Here is a 26,201-nt window from a genome sequence, read left to right on the forward strand (position 1 = left end):
CAGTGAAAAATGTCCACAGACGGCGGGAGTCGCGTCGATCAATATTTTGTTGAGGGGTACACGGAAGTTAGCACCACAATTCGATACCGCTCAAATTTGAAACGCGGCATTCGTGTGTCTGTGATTACGAACTCTACACCCCGCGATCGCTTGTCCTATTCAAAAAAATATGTTTACCGAGTGAGAGACCGTATCGTAAAGTACTGTGATTCATTTGGGTGAGCCCCCAGAAGGGGAGTTTGTCCATTTTTATATTTACACCGTGTCCCTCGCGGCATGCGCGGCGCCTCTTTGCCAGTCTCGCTACTACAGTTTCACGCACGAACACCAGTGCAATGAAAGTGATGTAAATATTACTCCTACCATAATATTTACACGCGAATTGTTGTTTTCAAGTTGGGAACATAGTGTGTTAGTGAAAAAGTTACTAATATAAAAGAAAACATGTGGTGTTTAAGTGAAAATACGACGGAATTGTGAATTGTTTAGTTTCGATCCGACTGAACTGTGTTCGAGGACATGCCACCCGTACTCAATGTATTTCAGGAAGCGTTTCAGCAAGGAACTTTTTGTTCTCATAACTCACGCTAGAGGTCAGTATTAATAAGACAACATTAAAAATATAACGACAATGTTTCAAAAGCGTAAAATTCTCCGATTGTGTTTAGATGCTTGTAGCTATTTAGGGTTCAAGCACCGATGCTCTTCCCTTTTGCATCCCTTCTCCGCCCTTTACGCATGATCGACCGGTCGAGTTTAGGGGTTCACTGTAAGTAGGGTGCGGGTACTGTACGCATTTAGAACGATGTACCTATATGTTTATTGTTTGAACTCACACTGATTCAAAGTTTATAGAATATTTAACACTCACTGATTCTTTTTGATTACCTACCCACAGTTGCAATAACGAAATGAAATGTATTCAACGCAAAAATGGACTGATGTAATGTTGTTAATAGTATTTAATTAATAAATGGGTAATTTTACTGTAAATTGTTACTTTTTATTATTTTTTCTTTTATGAACTGTAAAGTTTAATACTTTTGAAATATTTCAACGCATAGTAAACATGAAAAATTAAAAATACAATTATAATTTATAACACTACCGATTACATTACGATTATAATATTATGTAATTCCAATCGCATATTTTTCTTTCAACGGCTTCTCTATTAGGTTCCATCAATAGTTCCATAATATTATTTAATCGGATTTATTTAAATATTTACGTAATGATGTTACGTTACGTACTGAATACAATAACAGAAATCATTTAGAAATAATAGCCTTGTAATATTTCGTTATCATACGTAAATTACAATAATAATGATAGATTATAATAAAATAAATGCTAACAGCGACCATGGACACATCGCGCAGATTAATCAAAACAACATTTTTTATTGATAAAGTAGTGAAGGAAGAGTGAGTGAAGCGTCTCTATGCAGATAGGCACTTGTAGAGCAAGAGCAAGACGTAGCGAGCGACATCGGACATGTTTGTTTTCATACCGGTCCGAATTAACGTCGCGATTGGTTCAAAATCCATAACTGGCCTCCGAGAGCCAGGTGTCGTTCACACCGCGGCCTCGCGCGCCTCGTCTCGTTAATCACTCGTGTTCGCTATTGTTATAGCGCGTCGTACAGCCATCTTTGTCAAATTACGGGCGATTCATTTCAATAATTCGGTTTGAGTTAACAAATGGAACACAACGTTGATATCGTTACTGACGCTTCGCGTGTTCGTATCGAGTATACTACTACATTCTCTTTTGTTTTATCGACGCTGACGCTCCGCTGAATGGAAGCGTTACGACTTACGGCGTTAACGATCAGCCGACCATTAAAATGATGGATGATGTCGTCTTTTGCAAAAACAGTGTAAAGTGGTAGTTTTAGTGGATAATGTGAAGGGTGCTATTGGTGTTTATGTTTGGATGTGCTTGTGATGAAAACTGCGTCGTAATTTGTCGTACACATTGCATAAATGAGTGGAATGGCGTTGCGGAGCGCGCGGCCCGGAGCATGCGCGCCAGTTTCCTCGCGATCGCTGGGAACGCACTAAATGCCCTTCGTTTACGTGCATAACAAAATGGGAAGGTCCAGGTTCCCCGGGAAACCGCTAAAATTCCAGAATAGAAAGCGTATTAGTGTTTTGTCGGGTGCTGTTTACCATGAGAATGCTCCGGAGACCCAGTCAGCCAACCGTGGCTCGGCTGCCAACGATTTTGCTGGGGAGAAGGAGGTAATGCTTTGAGGACGTGAAAATATATCTTTTGTGTTATTGTTACATAAAAATTAGAAATGTTCATAAGGAAATGTTATGTTTACGTAATAACTACAAGCGTAAACCAGGCGCCAAATGTATCGTAAGCGTTCGATTAACGTTCGGATGTGATTTTCGGGAATGTTTTATATGATATGTGATGTCAACAAAGAATAAAGATGTCAGAGCGAAGTGGTGCAAAGGCAAACATGAAAATAGTTCAGAATAGACGAATAATTTCATCTTCTGACTTCTTGTAGTTATTATAACCTAACTTTTTACAGTATCAGGACAATGAAGTTACATACAGTGTTTTGTAAGGTGTCCTTGATAAAGCATGATGTGTATTTATAATCAGACCATCACTGATTATATATATTTGTCATTTTTAAGATAAAACTTTATTAATTAACACAGTAATCATTGAATAGAAAGTAGATACAAATCATATTTTTATTTTTGAAAAGTATAAGAATTTTTTTGCTCAATTACATGAAAATGTAATTATCAACAAGAAAAATGTAGCGCTAAAGTTATAAAATATAAATTTTAAAGTAATATGTCCTTCTTATCTCAATGTCACAATATGTACAAATAGTTTGTGTGGCCTCAATGAAAGAATAACACAGATACATAATGTCATAATAATAATTGAGTTATTATTATTTCTTTTATGTGTAAACTGCAAACTATTTCTATACTATGTTCTTTAACCAGGAAACTGTTTCATTGAAACATTCACTGAGTTTTTATGTCTAACTTGATTAACAAAAGATCCTTCAATGCGGTTGTACTATTTTTGTGCAGGTTTCCTGAAGTAAATATTCACTCAGTGATATTTTTGGCTTAGATATTGTGTTTTGTTTCTGTCTTTGAACTCTTATCTTAATGATCTTAAGGTATCAATACATAAAAACAATTGATGAATAATACATACATAACTACAAATAAGTATAGTACAATATTTTGAGTAGATGCATATAATATATCTATCATAGTACTGTAGTCGTATAGTATTAATTAAATATAAAGCAAAAATACTATAACATAAAGAATTACTCGATCAATGAACCATTCTGTAAAGCTTTCACAGAGTTGAAGTAACTTAAAGAAAACTGTAACGTATATACACAAATGTTTGTTTACTTTTCTAGCTATTTTTTTCACCACTATTATTTTCCCCCAACAGTATTATTTTCATTAACTGATTAAACCCATATATTTGAAAAATCAATTTTTTGTGACTACTTAGGTTGTATCTTTATCTTGTTTTTGAATTGAATAAATTCATAATTAAGTAAAAAAAAAATATATAAATCTTTCAGCAAAATTAACCCGTAATTTTACTATACACTCCAAAAGACAGTGTGCCCTAATGAGCCTACATAACATATTTTGATTATACATTAATTTTAATAATTGTTTTTTTATTACGGAGTATCTTTTACGTTAAAAAACTATTTTATTATAGAGGCTATAATTTTTTAGAGCTATGTAGAAATTGTTATATTTACATACATGTTTCTGAAACCAATTAATGAACGATGTAAGGTTCATTTAAGCTATCTAACCATTTTAATAATAATAATGATAAAATATATTTCAGGAAGAAGAGAAGAAAGAAAATAATGAGAATGAGGCAAATGCCATTTGTGAAAATAAAGTGACTAACAGTATATTAAAAAGTAAACAAGATAATTCAGAGAATACATCTGATTTATCAAAATCACCAGTGCGAACAAGATCACAGAACAAAATGGAGCCAAATAAGGGAGACAAACCTAAACCAGTGAAGAAGACTGTGACATTTGGTACTGTTGAGAGCTGCGAAGACATTTTCTTGCCTCTTAAAAAGGTTCCTATCAAGCATCATGCTCCTCTTGTGTCAATCATTAAGAAGAAGTCATCACTAAAGCAAACAGAATACTCAACATTCAATGGTATATTGAAACCGGCTAAACTAACTGATTTAAGTTCTAAATCAACATCAGACCATCAAGAGGGATATATGAAAAAGAATCTAAACCCCTTGTCGAAACCAGTAAATAAGTTTTCACAATTCAGTGAGAGTCGTTGTATTTCTCCACCTCCAAGAAATGCATCACCAGTGGAGAAAGAGAGTGGCACTACTAAATTTGTTTTGCCAATGAGAAGCACTCATTCATCCAGAGTTATTAAGCCTAATAAAAGATTTATTGATGGGGAAGATCAACCCACTGTATCAGCTAGTGTAAACACTGGGAAGGTTCTCAAGAAGCCTAAGTTGAAGAGACTTGTTTTCAACAATTTGCATGATGAAGAAGATTCTGCAGAGGAAGAAGAATCTGAAAAAGTTAATGAAAATAAGAGTAGAGATAAAAATTCATTGTCATCTACAAATCTCTTCAAGGACAAGACTACACACTCATTTACAAGTTTCAATACTGGGTCAAGAAAGATACCAAGAGATTTGTTCTCATATGATAAGGAACAAGATTACTCTCAAGATGAAGATTCTAACATAGAGAGTAGGGAAAAATTGAAGTCACCAGAATCAAACAAGGAAGAGCGTTCAGGTCACGCAATGAGGAAGCTCATGGATATTTCAGATGCAAGTACATCAACAAGTACTAGCAGTGGCTCTGAGTCTGAGGAAAGTTGGGAGAGTGAGAGCCCTGGTGGTAGTGGCGACGAAGAAGCAAAGCAGCCCCCAGCTAGTCCAGAAAAGGAGAAATCGACAGCATCACAACTTTTAAGGGGAAAAGTGATCATCAGAGAGGCCAGGCTGCAATTGACCACAACACCACAGACTGCCCCTGGCCTAGACGGGCCTTTTTCTATCGTTACATCAGTTTCACGTAAGTTCCCATTTGCACACTTATTAAAATGTGGTAGAACCTTCCATGGTTCAACTCCAGAAGCAATATGTCGTAAGAAAGACATATTTATATGACATCTTTCAACTTAGTCTTCAAGGGATTTGCTATTTTTACAATTTAAAATCAAATTGTCACATATTAAGATTCTATAATATCATTACATTTTAATTGCAGCTGTCAACCTACCTACCACTGTAACATGTGGTGTATGTGGGGCCGTAAGATTCTACAGGTTTGTGAAACAAGCCAGAAAATTTGGAATATATTCATGTGAATCTTGTCGCAAGTTTATATCTAAGATGCTGAAAAAAGAGAAGATTTCACATAGGGCTGGAGCGATTGTGATGCAATGCTTGAAAGGAGAGGGTAAGACGAACTTTACTGTTATTTCTATTTACAAGTTATTGTTATTCATTGAAGAGTATTTAATAATTAATTCGTTTGTTTGCAGGTACTTGTCATGTCCCTCCTATAGTCCGATCTCAACAATGGAAATTACTCCGGTGTACTAATAAGACGCGCTGTCCTGCTTGTTGGCTAAGAATGTGCCTAAAAGCCTTCCAAGTGCCACCAAACATAAGAGCAGGACTTACTGCTATGCTGCCTCCATTCATGAGGGCTGAGGCTAAACAAGTTGGACCATTAATATCAGCCAATCCATTAAGGATTACTCCAACTAATGCAGCGAGCACCCAATCTGTATTTGGAGCTTTGTCTAACCCTGATAATGACACAAATATTTTTGGAGCTGTTGCTTCAAAATCCATCAAAAAATCTTCTGATGAAGTTGAAAAAATTGAAGTGAGCATTTTTAATAATATCAAGCAAATTATTTTATTATATTTTGAATTTTGTTTAACATGAGTTTTATGTATGGTTTACAGGAAAAGGCACAAAAGGACCCAGAATCAATCAATGATTCGAGCGAAGATTTCAATGCTAATAGGAAACGTCGCTTGACAAGGGTTAAGGTTCGGAAGAAAGAAAAGAGTGAATCAAAACAGGCAGAAGATCCCAAGCGACAGAAAATGGAGTTGAAGGGACCAAGAGTAAAGCATGTGTGCAGGAGTGCCTCCATTGTCCTTGGACAACCTATTGCAACATTCCCAACACAGGAAGAGAAAGCCAAACAAGATAAACCATGTCTTGTGGATGTTGAAGCCAATTTACGACCATTTGGAGAGAAAGATAGGGACACAGACTTATCCAGTTGCGATTCTGAAGTGGACACTGAGAATAAGGCTCCTCAGATAGTCCCAGAAGCTATCATTAGTAAGGACAGTGATGCAGAAAATCAAATTGAATCTAAGAAGAGAAAGATTGATACTCCACCAGCACCACCGCCTCTGCCACCACAAATAACGGTTGTGTCAACTAAATCACAAAACAAGACTGAGTCGAGTGAAGATGAGATTGTTATGGACCTGGTACCGAAAAAGTCAACAATAATGAAACCGTTGATGAATATTACAAATGTATGTATTATTTCTATAATAATCTCAATATTTTTTATAAGAAATGTTTTTTTTTGTGCTTTTTTTTACAACATAGTAAAACATGATTATTTTTATTAATTGCAGGTGCGAGGTCGATCTCAGAAATCGTATGTTCAGAACCGCCCAGAATTAATTTGTGTTGATTTCTGGGAGAGCTATGATCCGGATGAAGTTTGCAGTTCTGGATTTGGTCTTATTGGAACTGCTCCATTTACTGTCGCGAAATTATGCTTTTTATGTGGAAGCGCAGGAAGTGAAAAGGTATGTACTTATAGTCATTATGTCATTATGTACTAAATTATCCATTAAGAATTATTATTTACATATTTAGTGTCTATTTGTGCCTGTTTTGACAATTTTTTTTATATTAACTCCAGAGAATTTAAAAGTAAAAATTGTACAGCATTTCATATTAAAATGTAATGTTGAAGATATTAATTTATTATCCCTTTTTATTTGGTTTTATGATACAAGTTTGACAAGGTAAATCCCTAAAGATACTTACAATAGACTTAAAAACATCCTGAATAATTAGAGACAAAAGATATTGTAAAGGTAAATGAAGTCATAATGCAATGAGTTATTTTAAAACTATCTTACTTGTATTCACAACTAAATTAAATAATAATTTGTTATTATTAACTGTCACAGATGTTGGTGTGTTCGAGCTGCTGCGAGTGGTACCACAGCTGGTGCGCGGAGGATGCGGGCGGCGGCGGCGGCTGGACGTGCGCGCGTTGTGTTTGGTGCGCGGCGTGCGCCCGCCCCGCTGCCCGGCTGCGCTGTCGCTCATGCGCGCGACATTATCACGCTGCGTGTTTGCCCGCTGCGCCGCCGGATCATCGCAGCGATTGGCCGCAGGTGAACATATGACGTCTTTACTAAAGGCTATGTAGTACGACAACTAGTGCGTTTGATTCATGGCATACGCCTGCCCTGCCACCGGTCTGTGCTGTCGCTCCTGCACACGGCATTAACACGCTGCGTGTCTGCCGGCTGCGCCGCCTGACCATCGCAGCGATTGACCGCAGGTGAGCATGTGACGAGATGTTAGCAAAAGGCTGATCGAGGTACTTTAGTTCGTGCAGGCACACAACTTACCTGACCGCTGCGTCGCTGGACCACCATAGTGACTGACCGCACGTGCGCACGGTGAGGTAGTGGCGCAAGCCGCAGGTGAATATAACGGATTGATAGCTAAAGGGTAAAAACAGGTTGTGGGTTGAAGATATAGGCAGTGGCTGGATGTAAGTTGAAGCTAATTTTCAGCAGTGAACAAAGGTCATTTTTTAACTCTTCTAGAGAGGATCTTAGTCAGTCGGCTGCATGTAAATTTATCTACAAAACCCTAAATCATACTGTGATAACTAACACTTCATACTATTATTTTCAACAGATATGCAGTGCCTGCCTCAAATGCAAGAGCTGTGATGACCCACGAGTAAACAAGTTCGTTGGCAGCCTACCCTTCTGCAGGCCATGTTTCAAATTGCGCCAAAAAGGAAATTACTGTCCACTATGTCAAGCTTGCTACAGGGATAATGACTTTGACAGCAAGGTAATTATGTTCTACTATTATTGAAATTAAAAATTTGGATACTAATGCTGTAGCTTCAAAATCATAGTTTGAAAGGTGGTAGTACCAGTATAGTTCGGTTGAGAAGATAACGCCACCACTTCCACTTTAAGCGTGGCGCAATTTTTGTGTTTTAATAAAAATGTGTGTTTCCATCAAGTCTTTAGCGAGGGCCGCAGTCACCATTTACCATTTTTGATTACCATTAGTGAACTGCATGCTCTTTTATTACTTTATTTGTATTAAAAAAGTTTATATTTGGATCCTCATTGTTTCAACTTATCTTTTGCAGATGATGGAGTGTGGTTGGTGCGGCAGATGGGTACATGCGAGCTGTGAAGGTTTATCTGGCGAAGGTTACCAGTTACTATCAGCATTACCACCATCCATTGAATACATCTGCTGCAAGTGTATGCCCCATGATCCACCATGGAGAAAGATGTTAACAGAACATCTCAAAGGAAGACTGTTGCATCTTCTGAAACTACTGGCAAAGAATAAGAAGGCGTGTGCGTTATTAAAACTCACACCACACAAAAATACTCCAGTACCGAACAAGCCGTATAGGCTAATGTCGCCGCAAGCTATACGAAAACTCCACTTTGACGGCGGTGACGAATCCATGAAAAATACATCAGAGACAAAAGTTTACCGAAACACTGCAAGAGGGAGACGGAACACTCACTTCACACAAAACAAGTTCGAGAATCCAAGTATGTCTCAAGTGTGGCATTGCTCATCTTTACTCACAGATGTGGAAATGGAAAAGGAGGAAATTCCACATCCCTCACACAAAGTTGTAAATCTACAGGAGCCACTTATGCAAAATAAGGAAATATGTTTCTCTACTAGTCTCTACAGTACCAAAACTGAATTCGACACACCGTTTGTGGAGGTTCATGAAAATTATCCGCCACAAAACAAGGCAGAGAAGGCAACAACAATGTTGCCAACACTGCATGATGATAAATATGAGCCAATATCAGATGATGATGAGCCAGTGAAAAGCTTCTCTCACGCGCGCAGTGAGCAAGATTTGAGTCCTGCAGTCATAAGACATCCAGATACACCCATAGATGAGGTACTTGACGAAATGAGTAGGATAATATCTCCAACTCTACTTGATGTAAAGAAAAGAGTTAATATGGATGATTATGTTTCATTGAAAGACTTTAATCATGACATGAAAGCTGTTATTGATAGAACATCAAATATTGATCTTAAAACTATATACAAGGACTTATTCTCTGAAACATTCCCATGGTTTGACTGTGAAAATAATTGCCTACAACCTAATCTAGAGGTGGAAGGTGAGCAGGATGACACAGAGTCTCTAAAAGACCATGTAATGTCTGATACCAAAGGTGTTAAAACTGCAATGCACTCTGTGGAACGGCCATTAGATCAAATAGTGCCTAAACTGGAATCTGAGGGACAGAAAGAAGAAGAGGAATTGCTAGAGTTCTATCCTATGGTTGATTCAAGAATTTGCATTCTATGCAAATCTGTTGGCGACGGCGCACCAGCTATGGAAGGTCGACTACTGTATTGTGGTCAAAATGATTGGATACATGCTAACTGTGCACTTTGGTCTGCGGAAGTTTTTGAAGAAATTGATGGTTCTCTTCAAAATGTACACTCAGCGATCTCAAGAGGCAAAATGATTAAATGCGCTGTTTGTGAGACGAAAGGTGCTAGTGTAGGATGTTGTGCTAAAAACTGTAGTGAGACATATCATTATGCGTGTGCAAGGAAAGTAAGCTGTGCATTTATGGACGATAAGAGAGTATTCTGTCCTACACATGGCAAGGATGTGCCAAAGAAGTGTTTACAAAAAGATGCAGACTTCGAACTAACAAGACCAGTGTATGTGGAACTGGACAAAAAGAAGAAGCGATACAGCGAAATTAATAAAGTACAATTTCTCATGGGTTCATTAACAGTCAACAGCCTTGGGAAGATAGTACCATCAGTGTCAGACTTCGAAGATTTCTTGATGCCGGTTGATTTCTCCTGCAGTCGTTTGTTTTGGTCTTGTAAAAAGCCTTCAAAGATCGTAAGGTACACAATAAAGACTAAACTAATATTAGCGGAACCTCTACCCGGATTTGACTTTGGTGTGAACATAACTGTTGACCACTCAATGGATGTCCAAGTTGTGGACAGAGTGATAGCTGAGATTGGAGCATGGCATGAGAGCCTAGAGACTGGTTCTGGTAAATCGGTGCTTATGTTGAAAAGCGATAAATCACCAATAAAATTCGGTAATGGTCTTACATTGGAAGATTTAGCAGTAAAACAAGTTGTGGAAACTTTGCTTGACAGTGTTTGTAAGCAAGAGCAGCAGGATGACGAGGAACCACAAAATACAGCAGATCTTCTACCACCTGAAGTGAAAGACGCTATATTTGAAGATTTAAATCACGATCTGCTTGATGGTATATCAATGCAAGACATATTCCCGAAATTAATGTCCTACGAAGATCTAGTTGCAATGGATTTGAAGAATAATGAATTCTATGGCGCCTTAAGCCAATCAGATGATAAATCCGACTCCCGATCTTCAGATTTTATTGACGATCTGTTGAATACCCGTTTAGAATCAGGAAACAAAGAATTAAAGAGAAGCAAGTCGGAAATGTTATTACAAAATCATAATTTCAAAACTTTAACCACAGGACGTGGACAACAAAGATCAAGCAGCTTAACATGGAATAACAAATTTGATACCAACTTTTTGTCATCTACAATAAAAAGATGCAAAATGAGTAAATCCTCAACAGTCACTGGTAAATTGAGTCCAGTCCAAAGATCGATCTTATCAGAAAGTTCACTAGAAACAATAAAAGAAGGAGAAAGAGTGTCAGACAAAAAAGCAAAGGGAGAGTCTAGTACCAACAACTTAAATGACGAAGCACATTCATCAGGATTGAATTACCGAACCACGTCTCCTAAAGAAAAAGACGAAATTAATAACGAGAATAAGGCTAAAACCGAGGGCTACTTTCCAGATGTCATTGATTTTTACACTAAGATACAATGCAGTCCAATCTCGCAACTTGACGGAGCAGCTGATTGGTCGGGATCCGAAAGCTCTTGTAGTTCCCGCCCTGGAAGTCCCAACGATAACGACTTTACGCCAATTCAACAACTCGATGGCGCGGAGGATAACACAAGCAGTGATATGTCACGAAATCAAACAAATCAATTTTTGTATAGGGCTAGTGGAACCGAGAGTACATACACAGTAACCATTGCTGGAAATTCCATAAGCGGTCAGCCCGAATTTGTCATGAGACCTCTGGATGATGCCTCTGTTGTTGGAGGACAGATGGAACAGGTAGTGAGATGCGACAGGTGTCAATGCACCTATAGGAACAAGGAATCTTACGATAGACACATTCCTTCTTGTGATATGATGTCGACTAGTGAGAGTGAAAGCGAAAATCCGAAATCACCGGAAAATAGAACTCTGACAACGTTGCAAAATGCGTTCCAGGGTGCTTTCGCACAACCCATGATAATTCACGCTGGTGTTGTAAGTGGAACGGATAATACCGTTAAGGCAGAAGGTATCGCTGCGAGGAGAACGTCTATTAACACGAGACAGATTACAATCAACGGAACTATAGTCGAAACCCCTTCGCCGGGTCCCAATAACGAAATGACCATGACTATTACCGAACAGATGAAATCCGGCACTGTCATTTTCGATCAGAGTAAAACAACTAACGTTCAAGTGTCTGCCAATCAACAAGTCCTCTCATCTCCACAAATTGTTGTTACACCACAAATGTTGCTGCCACCTCCTAAGACAAGTTCTGCAGCCGGACAGAAAATAATGACGCCACAAATTATAACACAACCTGGAATTCTACCCTACAATATTTGTGTAAAACCAGGAAACGGAACTGCAAATTTACAACAAATTCAGAGTGGAGCAGATATGGCACAGTTGTTGTCTGGAACTGGAGGCATACAAGTGATATCGTCGAATTCCAACCAGGTCCTTACGATACCCTCTAATCAAGCAGGCAACATCACGCCAATGTACCAAGGAAAGAATCAAGTGACAAACTTTCCGAATATGGCAAGTGCGTCATCTATTGCTTTACCAGTGAATTCGATCCAAGGAATGCCAAATACGTCAATAATTCAGAACCTTCAACCAATGATTCGACCACAAATACAAGGAAACCCAACAATCGTAGTGCCTGCAATGACCGCACAAAGATTGTCTTCACCAAATTCTCAAAATAAACAGCAAATTATCATACCGGGTGTACCACAAAAGTCGCCCAAAAAGCAACCAGCGCAGGTTCAACCTAAGCCTATTTTCCAAAACACAAACCGTGGAAGAGGTAGACCAATACCAAAACCGGCTACTATAAAGAGGCAACAGACTAAGTTGGAGAAGACATTCACAACTATCAATCAGTCTCCTTTAGGAGCAGGCAATACCGTAATTCAATTGCAAACAAATAACCAGACTGGGCAGCCTTCGATCATTGTGCAACCAGTAGCAAATCAAAACATTATGTCATATGTAGAAGCCTTATCTCAGCAACAGAACCAAAACATGCAATATATAGCAACCATTGGGCCACAAGGAGATTTTAAGACAGGGCCTACACAATTTATTTCACAAAGTGGTCTTGTGCCTCAAACATTCCAAATACAGCAAACAGAGTCGGGAGGATTAGTTGCTGTGCCTAGCGGCGGAATACCAGTTTTGTTGCCTCAAGGTAATGTTGGAATTCTACCACAAGCTATCCAGCAAGGTGCCACGATTTTGCCTCAAGGAGCAATACAAGCCCAAGGTATTCTATCCCAAGGGCCTAATGGGCCAACGATTTTGCAAAATGGTACCACTATTATACCCCAAGGAACTATTCAGGGGCTCACTTCTGGAAATCTAACATCTCAGACAGCAACACTTCTTCCTAACAACACAATACAAACAGGTGCCACTGTAGTTCCTCAAAGTGGAATTGGAAATGGTCAAACTACTATTATACCGAATGGATTATCTTCACAAGGCAATACACTTATTTCTTCAGCGCCTGGAACAACGATCTTACCTCAAGGGACAATATTGCCTCAGTTTTGTAATGACCAAGTGTTGCTCGGGTCTACTCCAACCTTGGAAATGGTGACGGATCCATCGGGATGTATGTACTTGACCACAACTCAACCAGTTTACTACGGTCTTGAAACAATTGTGCAAAATACTGTGATGTCATCACAACAGTTTGTGTCGACAGCAATGCAAGGGGTTCTTGCTCAAAACAGCAGTTTTTCGGCGACAACAACACAAGTATTCCAAGCTAGTAAGATAGAACCGATTGTTGAAGTGCCGACAGGATATGTTGTTGTTAACAATGTTGGCGATGGTGTAACTCAAGCAGTATCGTCTGCAGCTAATGTTGTCACAGCACAAACTGTACAGTCTACACCTCAAACGCTAAAGACACTAAAGTCTAATGTTCCAAATTTGACGCTACAACCCTTACCGGATAAGCAACCTAATGCTAATCGACAAACACCTAAACTAATACAGATGAGTCCTGTTTCTATGGGCGGATCACAGCCTGGCGCTGTTATAACTGGCAGACAGAATCTTAATCCAATTACGTCTCAGATTCATAGCATGTCCTTGTCAAATTCACAAAATTTGCAAAGGGCTAATATATCTAAAGCTAACAATGTATCGATGTCTCCGAACGTGACGTTGATTTCATCGACGGGACAGCCAGTGATGGCGATATCGCAGTCTATTCCGAATTCGTCGACATCATTCTCAATGCAGTCCATACCTCTATCTCAGCCTATCGTGTCAAGCTCAGTAGCACCGTCATCGAATAAAATGAATAGTAACATGAAAATCGAAAATTCACATGTGATTGAGATAAGTGGAAACTTACAGGAGAGTTCAAACTGCACAAGTGTGCCTACAATAAGTGTGACTCAAAGTATAAAATCACCTACTCCGTGGCGACAGCTGACTACGAACAATGGTATGGGCATGGCAGATAATAAAATTGACATGCACAATATCACTATGAAGAACACAGCTACTTCAAGCAGTTCAATAAATATTCAAAATAACATCGCTATTGGTAGACAACATACTCATAGTGAAACTGAAAAATTGAATCAGAACTGCCTTCTTTCGGTATCGAATACTGGAAATGTGTCAGGCATTACTTCCCATCAATTTGATTCTAACATAAATGTCAGTCATCATTCTTCAGGACATTCCTCATCCAATAATGTCATCCAAATTACAGCGGGAAATATTTATCCACCTTCATCCATGACTAGTAACTTTGACGCCGATACAACAATGAAGCTAAGCAAGATTAATGCGCTTTCGAAAACTGAAGGTGGTCATTTGAATTTCTCACAGGAAATAATGGCATCCCATTCGCATGTTCAGAATGATAAAAGTTTCCAAAACATGGGGCCCAGTGACAATAAACATAATGCAGATGGCATGCAAAACCAAATAAATATTCATAAATTAAGCAGTTGTCAAGTAGCGGGTAATATGAACAACTCTCCAGCCATAAGCATAATACCGCACAATGTTATCCGCCCACAAATGCAAAATAACCAAAATACTATTTCTATAACCAATAATCAGAACCAGATGTGCTCAGCTTCAAACAATGCGTCTCATGGACAAGTACAAATATTGAATTCGGTAAATAATTCAATGCAAAATGTGAACATGGCATGTCAAGAAATGTCCATTAACCGGTCGAACGTGCAAGGCGACAATGGTAATCAGCAAAGTAATCAACAGAATGACATGATGAGTTCCTCTATGAATACATCAAACTTGGCCCATGGGAATATGCAAATGATGTCACATGAGAGTAATCAACTCACGTCTAACCAAATACATATAATGAATGGACAAATACAACAGCATCATCGTCAATTGGAAAATACAAATCAAATAAATCAACTTAATCAAGGAACGTCCAATAGATCATTCCATGATAACATGATAAGCAATCAACAAACACACAACCAGTCTAATATGCTTTCCAGTCGAAGTACTCCGGATACTAGCAACCTTATTAACCAGAATATAAATATGCATAACATGTCTAATAATCACAACTTAAATCGTTCCGACCTTAATGATTTGTCTCATATGCATTTGAATCAGACAATGTCAGGCATGAACAATATGCAAAACAATAGAATGATTATGGAAAATATGCAAGGACATGGACTTAACAATATGAACCATCAAATGCATTCAAATAGATCAATGGATTCTATGCACAACCAGCAAATGCATACCATGCAACAAATGAACCATCACATGACTAACAATGCCAGCCGCGCACAAGTCGATAACAATATGCATTTGAATCAACAAATGGCTATGCCACAAAATAGACAAATGGATAACATAGGACATCATCACCAACATCAAATGTCTAATGTTATGCAAATGCAAAATAATCGGCAACATATCGATACTAATTTAATGGGCATGCACCAACACGTGCCAAATCAGATGCATAACAGACAGACGATGGACAATAATATGCACATGCATCATATGTCTGGAAATTCGAATATGAATATGAACAACCAAATGGATAACTCCAATGTCATGTCCAACATTCATAATAATCGACACGATAATAATTCTATGTCTATGCCGAACCTCAACACGATGGCCCAAATGCAAAATAATAGAACTTCTATGGAGCACTCCAATCTAATGCAGCATCAAATGAATAATATGAATTCAATAAATAATATGAATATGCACAACAACATGCAAATTTCCAACACAAATCACCAGTCAATGAATAACCCCTTGATGCACGTGCCTAATATCCCTGACATCAAAAATGAAATACAAAACTCGTGCAGTGGTAGTTGCTCCAATAACTCCGCTCAGTTTTCAAGTAATCAGTCTACATTTGAAATATGCTCTAACATGAATTCCACCACAAACATGAATGTCAATAATGCAGGAAATGTAGTACATGGAATGGGAGTCAATAATACAAACAGTATGGTAATGAACAACGTAAGTAATAATTCCATGTACGGAGCCAACAATCAGAATAACTTAACTGGACATGAAATATTAATGAACTGCAATAATACAACAGACCATAATGTCAACAATCTGATGCCTGGTCCTTCAAATCATATGATGTTAAATAATTCACAGCCCCTCACCAATGGCGGCCAAAATCAGATGTTAAATAACCAAATGCCTGGAAATACGCAACTGAACATTAACAGCTGCAGTTTAAATACAAACAACACGACACAAAATCAGATACCAAATGTTGAAACACAAATTAATAGAACTTCTCTACCAGTTAACGAGTCACCTAAATTTGCTCCAGAAACGTTAAGAGGTAAAAATATTATGGGTCCGCCACCTGCTCCCAGTATGCCTATACCCAATATTCCGAGCAATGATTGCGCGAAAGTAAATATTATAAGTAACGACAAGCAAAACCACACGATATCCGTTAGCAATCAAATTGGATACATGCAGATGAACTCACAAAATAATAGAGTAATTAACCTACCAGAGAGGAATAGAATAAATAATGCTAACCTCGATAATAATATAAATCAACATGTACCCCAACAGCACAATATACGTGTGGTTACTAATAATAACAACAGCAATGTACCAGGAATTGCGACCGATCCATTGACATTCCAGCAAAAGAGCGAAAACAGTGGTACGATGATAAATGTGCCATTCCAGGCGATACCAAATAGTGCACCAATGAACATAAACGTTAATTCAAGCAATAACACAGTTAACATCACTGTGCAAAACAACTTAGTCGACCCTAAAATTGCATCTAAAGCAGCTGCCGATATAAATTTCCCTATTCAGGGTAATACTAATCTTCTTCAAAATCAAAACAATTCTAGTAATATGATTTGCATACCTGTCCAGAACAATACTATTAACTTACCAACTCAAAATAGTTCCAGTATTATGCTGCCTAAAGCGCCGCCGACGCAGCAATCTGGGATACCTACTAATGTGGTCAATCCTATGTCTATGCGGCCAATGAACAGAGTATTACCGTTGCACAGAGATGGTCAGAGTAAGGCTTCTACAAAAACAACGACCAACAGGGCACCACCGGTACCAAAACAAAGACCTGTTAGTCACGATATGCCTGATCTAAATATTAAGGATGAGAACGTAGATAGTGATCTAGAAAAGGCTATTGAAGAATCTAAACGAATGATGGAATTAGAAAGAGTTAAGAAAGAAAAAGAAGAAAGCGATGCAGCGAGAGCTATGCAGTTGTCAGCGGAAATGCATCAAGCAAATACAAGTTCAGCTCCAACACAAGTAGAAATGTCACGAAATATCGAGCCTGTGCAAAAAACATCTAAGATGGCATCGTTGCCAAGTTTAGACGCTGATTTAGGAACAGATCCACCAAAGATTCTCGTCGAGAAAGAAAGTAATAAAACTCCACTGACAGCAAAACTATCGAACTCTTCAGCAAAAGTCATGAAAAGGCCTTTCACAGAAAGGAAAACTGAAAGCAGTGAAACAGTCACAGTAAAGAAACAAAGTAAAGTACTAAAAGGACAAGAAAATAAGGCATCGCTTCCCAAACAGGCACCCGATCCACCAAAAGATGATGGTCCGAAGTTAATATACGAAGTGACTTCAGAAGACGGCTTCAATTACACCTCGTCTTCATTGACCGATCTCTGGGCTAAAGTAATTGACGCTGTGCAAAATGCTCGTAAAGTATCCGGTCTACCTCTTATACAGTACAATCTGACATCTACTCTTTCTGGAGCACATCTTCTGGGACTTAATAATAACGCATTGAGATACCTCATTGAGCAACTTCCTGGGGTAAGTTGAAACAAAACAAAATATATTCATTGATTGATAGTTTAGATGTGGTATTTAAAGTTCTAATTTTTGGTGTTTATTTTACAGGCGAGTCGTTGCACTAAATACAAAATACGACAGGGCAGGCCGCTTAGCAGCTGGGACAACAACTTGGACTTGAGCGAAGGTTTCAAGGAGAGCCCTTGGGGAAGTGCTCGTACTGGCCCCGTGTCTAGAAAACAAAATCACGACATGTTCAGCTGGATGGCCTCACCTTTCAGGGAGGAACCACCACCCTTCGGCGGACAAGAGGGTGATAGCTCTATTTCTAGGTTCGTATATTATAACTTTTATATCGTAACAGTCAAAGGTGATACTCGTAAAACCCTTTGTGGTTCGACTCCGGCGGCATCACCGCCACACTTACGAGGGTGCGTTTTTAAGTCCGCGGAATGGCGGGGTTGGAGGGAGGATAGCGGCCTCGTTAAGGGCGGTACGTGTTAAGTGACTCATAAATAATATAAATATAAAGTTTTATCACAATTGCATCATTAGTTTTAAAACTATCGACAATTAAACAAGTCAATCCGGAAGAAAATTTAAAGTATGGATAAAATCGAGCATCGCGCCGTTATAAAGTTCCTTACCAAGCAAGGAAAGTCTGTGCAAATCATAATGGAAAAGATGTCATCGGTTTACGGGGACTGTTGCCCTGGAAAAACGATGGTTTACAAGTGGAACAACCTTTTTAAGCTAGGCAGGGATTCACTTGAAGACGACCCACGACCAAGACGGTCTGTTGAGGTGACCACTCCGGAAACGATGGCGAAAGTCGAAAAAATAGTACTGGAAGATGCTCGGCTAAAGAAGGAACAGCTTGCAGAAATGGTTGGAGTATCGGATACAAGCATTTTTAAATTTCTGCATGACCATCTTGGCATGACTAAGGTCAGCGCGCGGTGGGTGCCGAGAATGCTCACGCCGCCTCAAAAACAACAGCGCGTTGAATGTTCCCGTGCGTTTTTGGACCTCTGTGGAGAAGATAAAGATATTGTATTGAATCGAATTGTTACTTGAGATGAAACTTGGGTTCACCATTATGAACCTGAGTCTAAACAAGACTTCATGCAGTGGCATAAAAAGGGTACAGCACCTCCTAAAAGGTTTAAGGTGTCACAATCGGCCGGAAAACTCATGGCGACAGTCTTTTGGGATTCAGAAGGAATTTTGTTAATAGATTATAAAGATAAAGGTGTCTCTATAACCGGAGAATATTACGCAACTATCCTGGAGCGGTTAAAAGAAGCCATCAAAGAAAAAAGGCGAGGAAAATTAACCAGAGGTGTCCTGCTGTTGCACGACAATGCGCCCGTACACAAAAGCCGTATTGCACTGGCTGCCCTGCATAAGGTGAGCTTTGATATTTTAAATCACCCACCCTATAGGCCAGACCTGGCTCCCAGCGATTATTATCTCTTTCCAAAAATGAAAAAAGAGCTTCGTGGAAATAAATTTTCTACAGACGAAGAAGTTAAGGACGCAATTTTTCCGACAAGGACGAAACATTTTTTATGAGGGTTTAAATAAGTTAATACAAAGATCTTAAAAATGTATTCGTCTTGCATGAGAATATGTAGAAAAAGAAAAATAATTTTGACATTTTATTTTCCCTCCTTGTCCCTCATTCCGCGAACTTAAAAACGCACCCTCGTATTTCTACCTCATAACAGCAGTGTTCAGTGCTGCTGTGTTCTGGTGTTGTGGTAAGGTAAAAATACTTATCCGAGGCGTTCCACCTTAGTCCTCAGGGGTAGCGAACCGATGGGCGGCAGTAGCCACTTACCATCAGGTGGACTGCATGCTCGTGTGCTACTCCTATATTATAAAAAAAACTTATTGGGTGATTATGAAGTTTAATATACACAGTCTTATGTATTGTTATTAACGTCATATATTGTTGTTTCTATAGGCGTTTGGCGACATTACCTCCGGCGATGAGATTTAGACAACTGAAGGAGACGTCGAAAGCATCTGTTGGTGTTTACAGATCTCATATACACGGACGAGGCTTGTTCTGTAAACGGGACATTGAAGAAGGTACATTCTATTAAGATTATGTTTTATATTATTTTATGATTTTAGAGTAATAAACATGGGCGTAAAACTTATATCAATTTGTGTTAAATTAAATCATCTGAACGTCCAGTAAATGGAAAATGGTATTTTTTTCACTAACAGTAACGTTTTTTAATAGATAATTTTGCTATACAATGAAAGTCGTGAAACTCTTCGTGTTTTGACTCCAAAGGGACCAAAACTTATTTCTATCTTATAAAGACAGTGGTAGCACTGTTGTGTTCTAGATTGAAGGGTGCAGTTTGAAGGGAGAGACATTTATTTGAGGTGTTGCCTACTAGTAGTACCCAAGGGCACCAATGTATCTGTGGTCAACCTTATGAAGGACATCAACCCTGTCTGTGGTTAATTACATAATAATATGTCTAATAGTGGTAGCGTGTAATTAACATCAGGTAGACTGCATGATTTCTTTCACATCCTTAACAAAAATCGAATTGCAAATGAGACGTTAAAATTCTTTCCAGGCGACATGGTGATAGAGTACGCGGGCGAGGTGATCCGCGCGGTGTTGGCCGACCAGCGCGAGAAGCGCTACGAGGCGATGAGCGGGCGTCGCGGCGTCGGCGGCTGCTACATGTTCCGCATCGACGACAACCTCGTCGTCGATGCCACGCTCAAGGGCAACGCGGCGAGATTCATCAACCATTCGTGTGATGTGAGTCCTCTTACGTAGGTTGTAGTTTAGACGCAGGTCACTTTGTAACGTACTACAGGCTACTGAACGCTAGAAACGCTACGATGAGTGAGCTACGTGGCGTCGGCGCGTCACGTTCCTTCGGTCTGACCTGCATTTTTATGTACTGCTTCTTATTTATTTATTTATTTACATGCCAACAGCAACACACACAATACATTATATAGTACTTAGAAGTACACTATAGTAGTATTAATAATATAAGGTTCGTATGAGTGCCAATTATAGGCATGAACAACGTTTATATTATATTAGTCTGTATTTTTAATTTGTATGGAAGAAATCGAACCATACGCAACCATTATAATGCTGACTGAGCATGGTAATAATGAAACAACCGCAACTGTTGCCCACTAGTTTCGATCTGTGCCATTTAACTATGATATAAGTTCTACTGATATAAGTAGTGGGACAGTAATGGGTTGCTGATGATGATGATAGGTGCTACTTATGTGCTAAAATTTATTTTTTTAAAGAAGATAATGTATCAAAGTAAATGTCGAATTCCTTATCTATATTGCATAGTCGGTTGTATTCGGCGCAAATTCGAGGAAGAGGGGAGTGTTTGAGGATGTTTGTTCTACACGCAGGAATGTGGAAAAGTTTACTAATGTGATGGCGTAGGTACCGAGATGGAACGTTCAACGTTCTTAGATTAGTAATTAAAATAAAATAGTAAATGTTGGAGAAATATCTAAAACAGTAACTGTAATCTAAATAAATGAATCGAATAACTACAGAATACAGATGCTTCAATAGCGAAGTTATTTAAAATTCTTATTATTTATAACCATCTGAAATTGTTACCAATCGCTTAAACACTATTCGAAAGACAGGGTGCAAGTAGAGTGCTTATTTATTAAGCTTCTTTCATCTAAACAAAAGTAGTTTTTAAACTAAATTGCTAATGATACTAGTGATATGGTTTTATGGACTAGACATTATTTCATACTTTTAAACTATGCACATTTCTGTCGTGGACCTCATACTACATTAACAAAATGTATAACAAATAATGTATTTTCTTACAGCCCAACTGTTATTCGCGCGTGGTGGATATCCACGGCCACAAGCACATCTTGATCTTCGCTCTGCGACGCATCACGGTCGGGGAGGAACTCACGTACGACTACAAATTCCCATTCGAGGAGGTTAAGATACCATGCACGTGTGGCGCTAAAAAGTGTCGCAAGTACCTCAATTAATATCGACGATGTGAGTGAGTGAGTTGTGTCAATTATACTATCAATACCGAGGAGTCCAATGTGGTGTGGTTAGATAATATGACTAGAAAACGCTAGCTAGCAAGTGTATCTTAACGTGAACTCAACTGTTTGTACTACAAATGTCAAGCGTCTAAATATAACATTCTCGTAAATAGTTATATGTAACAGTCTTTCTTATTGTGGCTTAGTTAACAGATTTATAGTATTTAATTATTAACAATATAAACAAAACCATTTTTGCTATAAACATATAAGTGTTTCGCATCAAGTCAAGTTGTCTAGGATTTTATTTTTTGATAGCATAATATAAGTACACTACATACTGATTTAGACATTAATACACTTTGTAAGAAAATACCTTAACTTAGGAGATGGTCAGGTAGAAGAGATATCGGGAATGGACGATAAACGAACTCTGCGCTCGTTTCATATATTTTCATACAAAACGTACCGAAGCGGCACGTTTACGCTAGATTGTTGGTGTATTTCATCCTTTTATATGTTTTATATGAAAATATTTGTTACTGGTGCCACATGTCTCTTCTGTTTGACCTGCACCTAAAAGTACGTCGTTGCTAGAACGGAAATGTTTATATAACAGACATGTAAATTGTTAGATCACTTTAGAATTTTAAATGTCTATAAGATATTTAAAATTTTAAGGACTGGATGTATATGTGCCGTAAAAATACTGGGTTGAGCACAATTTTTAAATGTAAATATGTATGTAAGACAATAAGTCGGAATCACATATCGAGTTGTTCCACATCTTTTGTTGACGTTTCGAATCCGCTGACGAGAATCGGATGCAAAGTTTTCATGAATCTTGTTATGATCTCCTTCTTGAATCTGCCCAGTGTTTAAAATTGTTAGATTGTATATTATATTGTTTTTACTTAAATTGTATCTTATTTTGTGATAAGTTTTACATATTATGTATATAAATTTAGTTGTATTTTTTTAAGAGAATGTGACGGTTAGCGGCTTAAGAGTGGATGGAAGTCTGCTCTCGGCCAGGATGTGATACGTGTTAGACCCACGTGGGTGCGACAATGGTTAGTGCATAGTGTACATTATTTTGTTCCTTATTTGTTCTTATTTCTTCACTTGTGATCAGTTAAGTCTCGACTAACATAAAGGTGTACATGTATATAGTCGATAGGAACTAGTTATTAATATAAACGAAATTAGTACATTCGAAAAAAAGGGTAGCAAGTTAAAAGTACAATGTTACTTTTTCGTAATTCTATTAAGTATTGTATGTATAGTTAATTTGTAAATAAGAGGAATTATCTGTCATAATAATGAGGTTAAGCGACAAATCGTTTTATTGTAGTCATAGTGGTAGGTTGTATTTTATAGAGCATTACTTATTGTGTACATAATAAGTTATTGGTGTATGGGGCGGCTCGGAGGGATTGTTGTCACACGGAAGCGCTCCGCGAATACGCGAGTACGCGAATGTAAACTCCTAGCCACACGGAATGATTTATCATTGAAATGCACATTTATTAGCTTTAATACATTTCAGCACAGTTTGGGTTTTAAAAGCGTTTTTTATTTGAATCAACTGTTTTTTTTATTATTGTTTTTTTTTTTAATTTCTGGGTGTTTTATCCATATATTAAATTTATACATAGAACTTAAGCATCACAATATCATCACATAATTTTGTAAATGAACCAGTGGATACAATTTTAATGTAACACATTGTTTAATAGTGTATAATTTAGATGCCGAGGCGCATATAGATGCAAACGTGTGGTTCGAGACTGCATCTGACAAGCAGTATTAATATTACATGTCCTTAAGTATTTTCGAAATCAATAGAGCTGATAACATATCTACTTTAAAACGATTAACAATTCAGCATGAACATAATGCACCAAATTTCAGACATTTACAACTTGAATAAGATAAATAATTAATGTATTAATTTCGAATGTTATAGTTATCTTATACAATTGAACGTTTTGAAACTTTTATACCAAAATTAGCTAAGTGAAAATTGCTTAATATTCCCATACTTGTATATGTATAGAAATTTATTGTTTAGATTCCAAACAATCATGATCGATTTGTAGTTTTTGATAAAAGATTCTATGTAACTTTTAGTCAGTATTAAGGCTTTACTACAAGACTTTAAGTGCCATCTATTTTAATGATAAAATATCTCTTATGTATAAAAAAAAATCTTCATTATCTTATCATATGTTAGAGGTAACTATAACATTCTAGAATATTTTGCAAGTGTTGTTCATAAGCATATTTTACTTTTCATAGTCCGCTAAAAACAATAGACTAGTTTTATCATAATGTGGATCTGGCCATACAAGTAGCAAGCCATGATTTATTTCATAGATTCTCTACATTTTGATACAAGAGGTAGTCGATTAGTCTACATCGATTTATGATAATAATAAAAGTACAGATAATTTTATTGCTATGAATTTGATTATTGTCTATTTTAATATTAGTTTTTTTATCAGATATAATTTAATTGGATTATATGTTTCCTTCTATACCTTCTGTAATGTCCATTTCCATTTCTTGTCCATTACATTATTTTGTTTTTGTTTGACTAATCTGTTTCAGAGGTAATTAGATGTGGTAGGAAATTATCCTAATTGCTTTAAAATGTGTGCATGTGAATTTTAATAATTTGATATAAATTATAATAAATTAGAAAGACCAAATCACCAAGTGATTACTGAATCATTAATCTTTCGTTAATTATGTATAAACGTCGGCTCTTGATATTATTTTCTGTGTTAAAAATAATGCTTTTATTTTTAATGTACACATGCCATTTTGCCTAATGTTATTATAAATTTTATTGCTTTAAAAGCACCAATTTTACAATGCATAGTTCTCTATGACCTGTCTATACATTTTATTACTTTATTTATTTCTATCATTATTTTGTATTATGGTAAATTTTACCAAAAATAAAAAATACTAAAATGTGCTTAACACTTTGTTTTATTTGAAAATCTGTCAATTTAAGTAATTATGTCTAATTCCCTACATAAAGGAAAATATATGGAGATACGGAGCAAGCGTTCGCACCGTAGGGCCTATTAGGAGGACCTAAGCCGCGTGGAGCACGTGGAATGTATTAGGGGTTAGGACGCACTTAGGACGAAAATAATCCAACGTAACGGTGCCACGGCGCGTTGGGTTTCTTTTGCAAGGTGCAGTAGACTTCCTCGCCACGGCAAAAGCGCACCGCTTTAAATACTAACGCACCGCACACGCAGCCTCGGCAAACTGAGCTGTTTGTCGTGTCGATTGTCGTGGATTGTGTTTTCGCCTTAGACGGAATAAAATATGGAAATGTCCAAAATTTAAAACGTTACCTAGAATATAAAGTTTTTTGCATTATTGCAGTTTTTCGTAACCTCGTTATCAATGAATTATAATATACCATTTTAACAAGAGAAATGAAAACAAAAATAGTTTCTAAAATTTTATTTATCATACCTGTAGAGCCATTGCCCATATATTCACTATACAATACATGTACTTATTTTCCCAGCGCACGGTACAGGTACCGTCTGTTGCGATGTCCCAGAAATATGCAGCTGCAGTATGAAGTCCCGAGCCGTTCTTCTGAGTCACAGTCATTCTCACTATAATGGGAAAAATAATATTTTTATAAAAATAATGATTATAAGAAAAAGATGTTCTATGTAGATAGGTTATTATATTTTTTGGTATAGTCCGCGCCAAATTGCTAGTCCGCTCTGAGTCGCGTCTAATAGCAAATTGTACATATTAGCGGGTCGAAAACGGGGCCCTTCCCGGTACCCGTACTCTGCCTGCTCTCGCCCATTAACAACGTAAGGGCATACTAACGCAGCTACGTACCTAGCTGCGTTAGTATGCCCTTACGTTGCTACGGAATATATGCTTGTAGTTGAGCGCAAAAAATTCAGAGCGGACAATCAGTTTGGCGCGAGCTATAAATCCTTTTTTTCGCTGATGGCTATGTACCATAAATATAGTAACACTGTAAACGAAAAAGTACTTTGATTCGGCACTCTGATAAATAACTGAATAGATTTCGCGACT

General features: G+C 37.7%; 1 protein-coding gene across 1 annotated transcript; it reads left to right on the forward strand.

Moving 5' to 3' along the window:
• Positions 1-1,586: 1,586 nt before the first annotated feature.
• On the forward strand, positions 1,587-25,100 carry trx (histone lysine N-methyltransferase trithorax). The gene is made up of 13 exons (XM_073077349.1): positions 1,587-2,246; positions 3,874-5,104; positions 5,300-5,491; positions 5,577-5,926; positions 6,010-6,600; positions 6,706-6,882; positions 7,273-7,482; positions 8,018-8,179; positions 8,490-18,089; positions 18,177-18,400; positions 20,038-20,165; positions 20,672-20,862; positions 21,933-25,100. Exons 1-13 carry the CDS (start codon positions 2,067-2,069, stop codon positions 22,104-22,106), a joined length of 13,410 nt encoding a protein of 4,469 aa, XP_072933450.1. The 5' UTR covers positions 1,587-2,066; the 3' UTR covers positions 22,107-25,100.
• Positions 25,101-26,201: the final 1,101 nt, after the last annotated feature.

Source organism: Epargyreus clarus, unplaced genomic scaffold (assembly GCF_041222505.1).
Source record: "Epargyreus clarus isolate Ecla_fem2 unplaced genomic scaffold, WU_Ecla_fem_2.2 ptg000010l, whole genome shotgun sequence".
Lineage (NCBI taxonomy): Eukaryota > Metazoa > Arthropoda > Insecta > Lepidoptera > Hesperiidae > Epargyreus > Epargyreus clarus.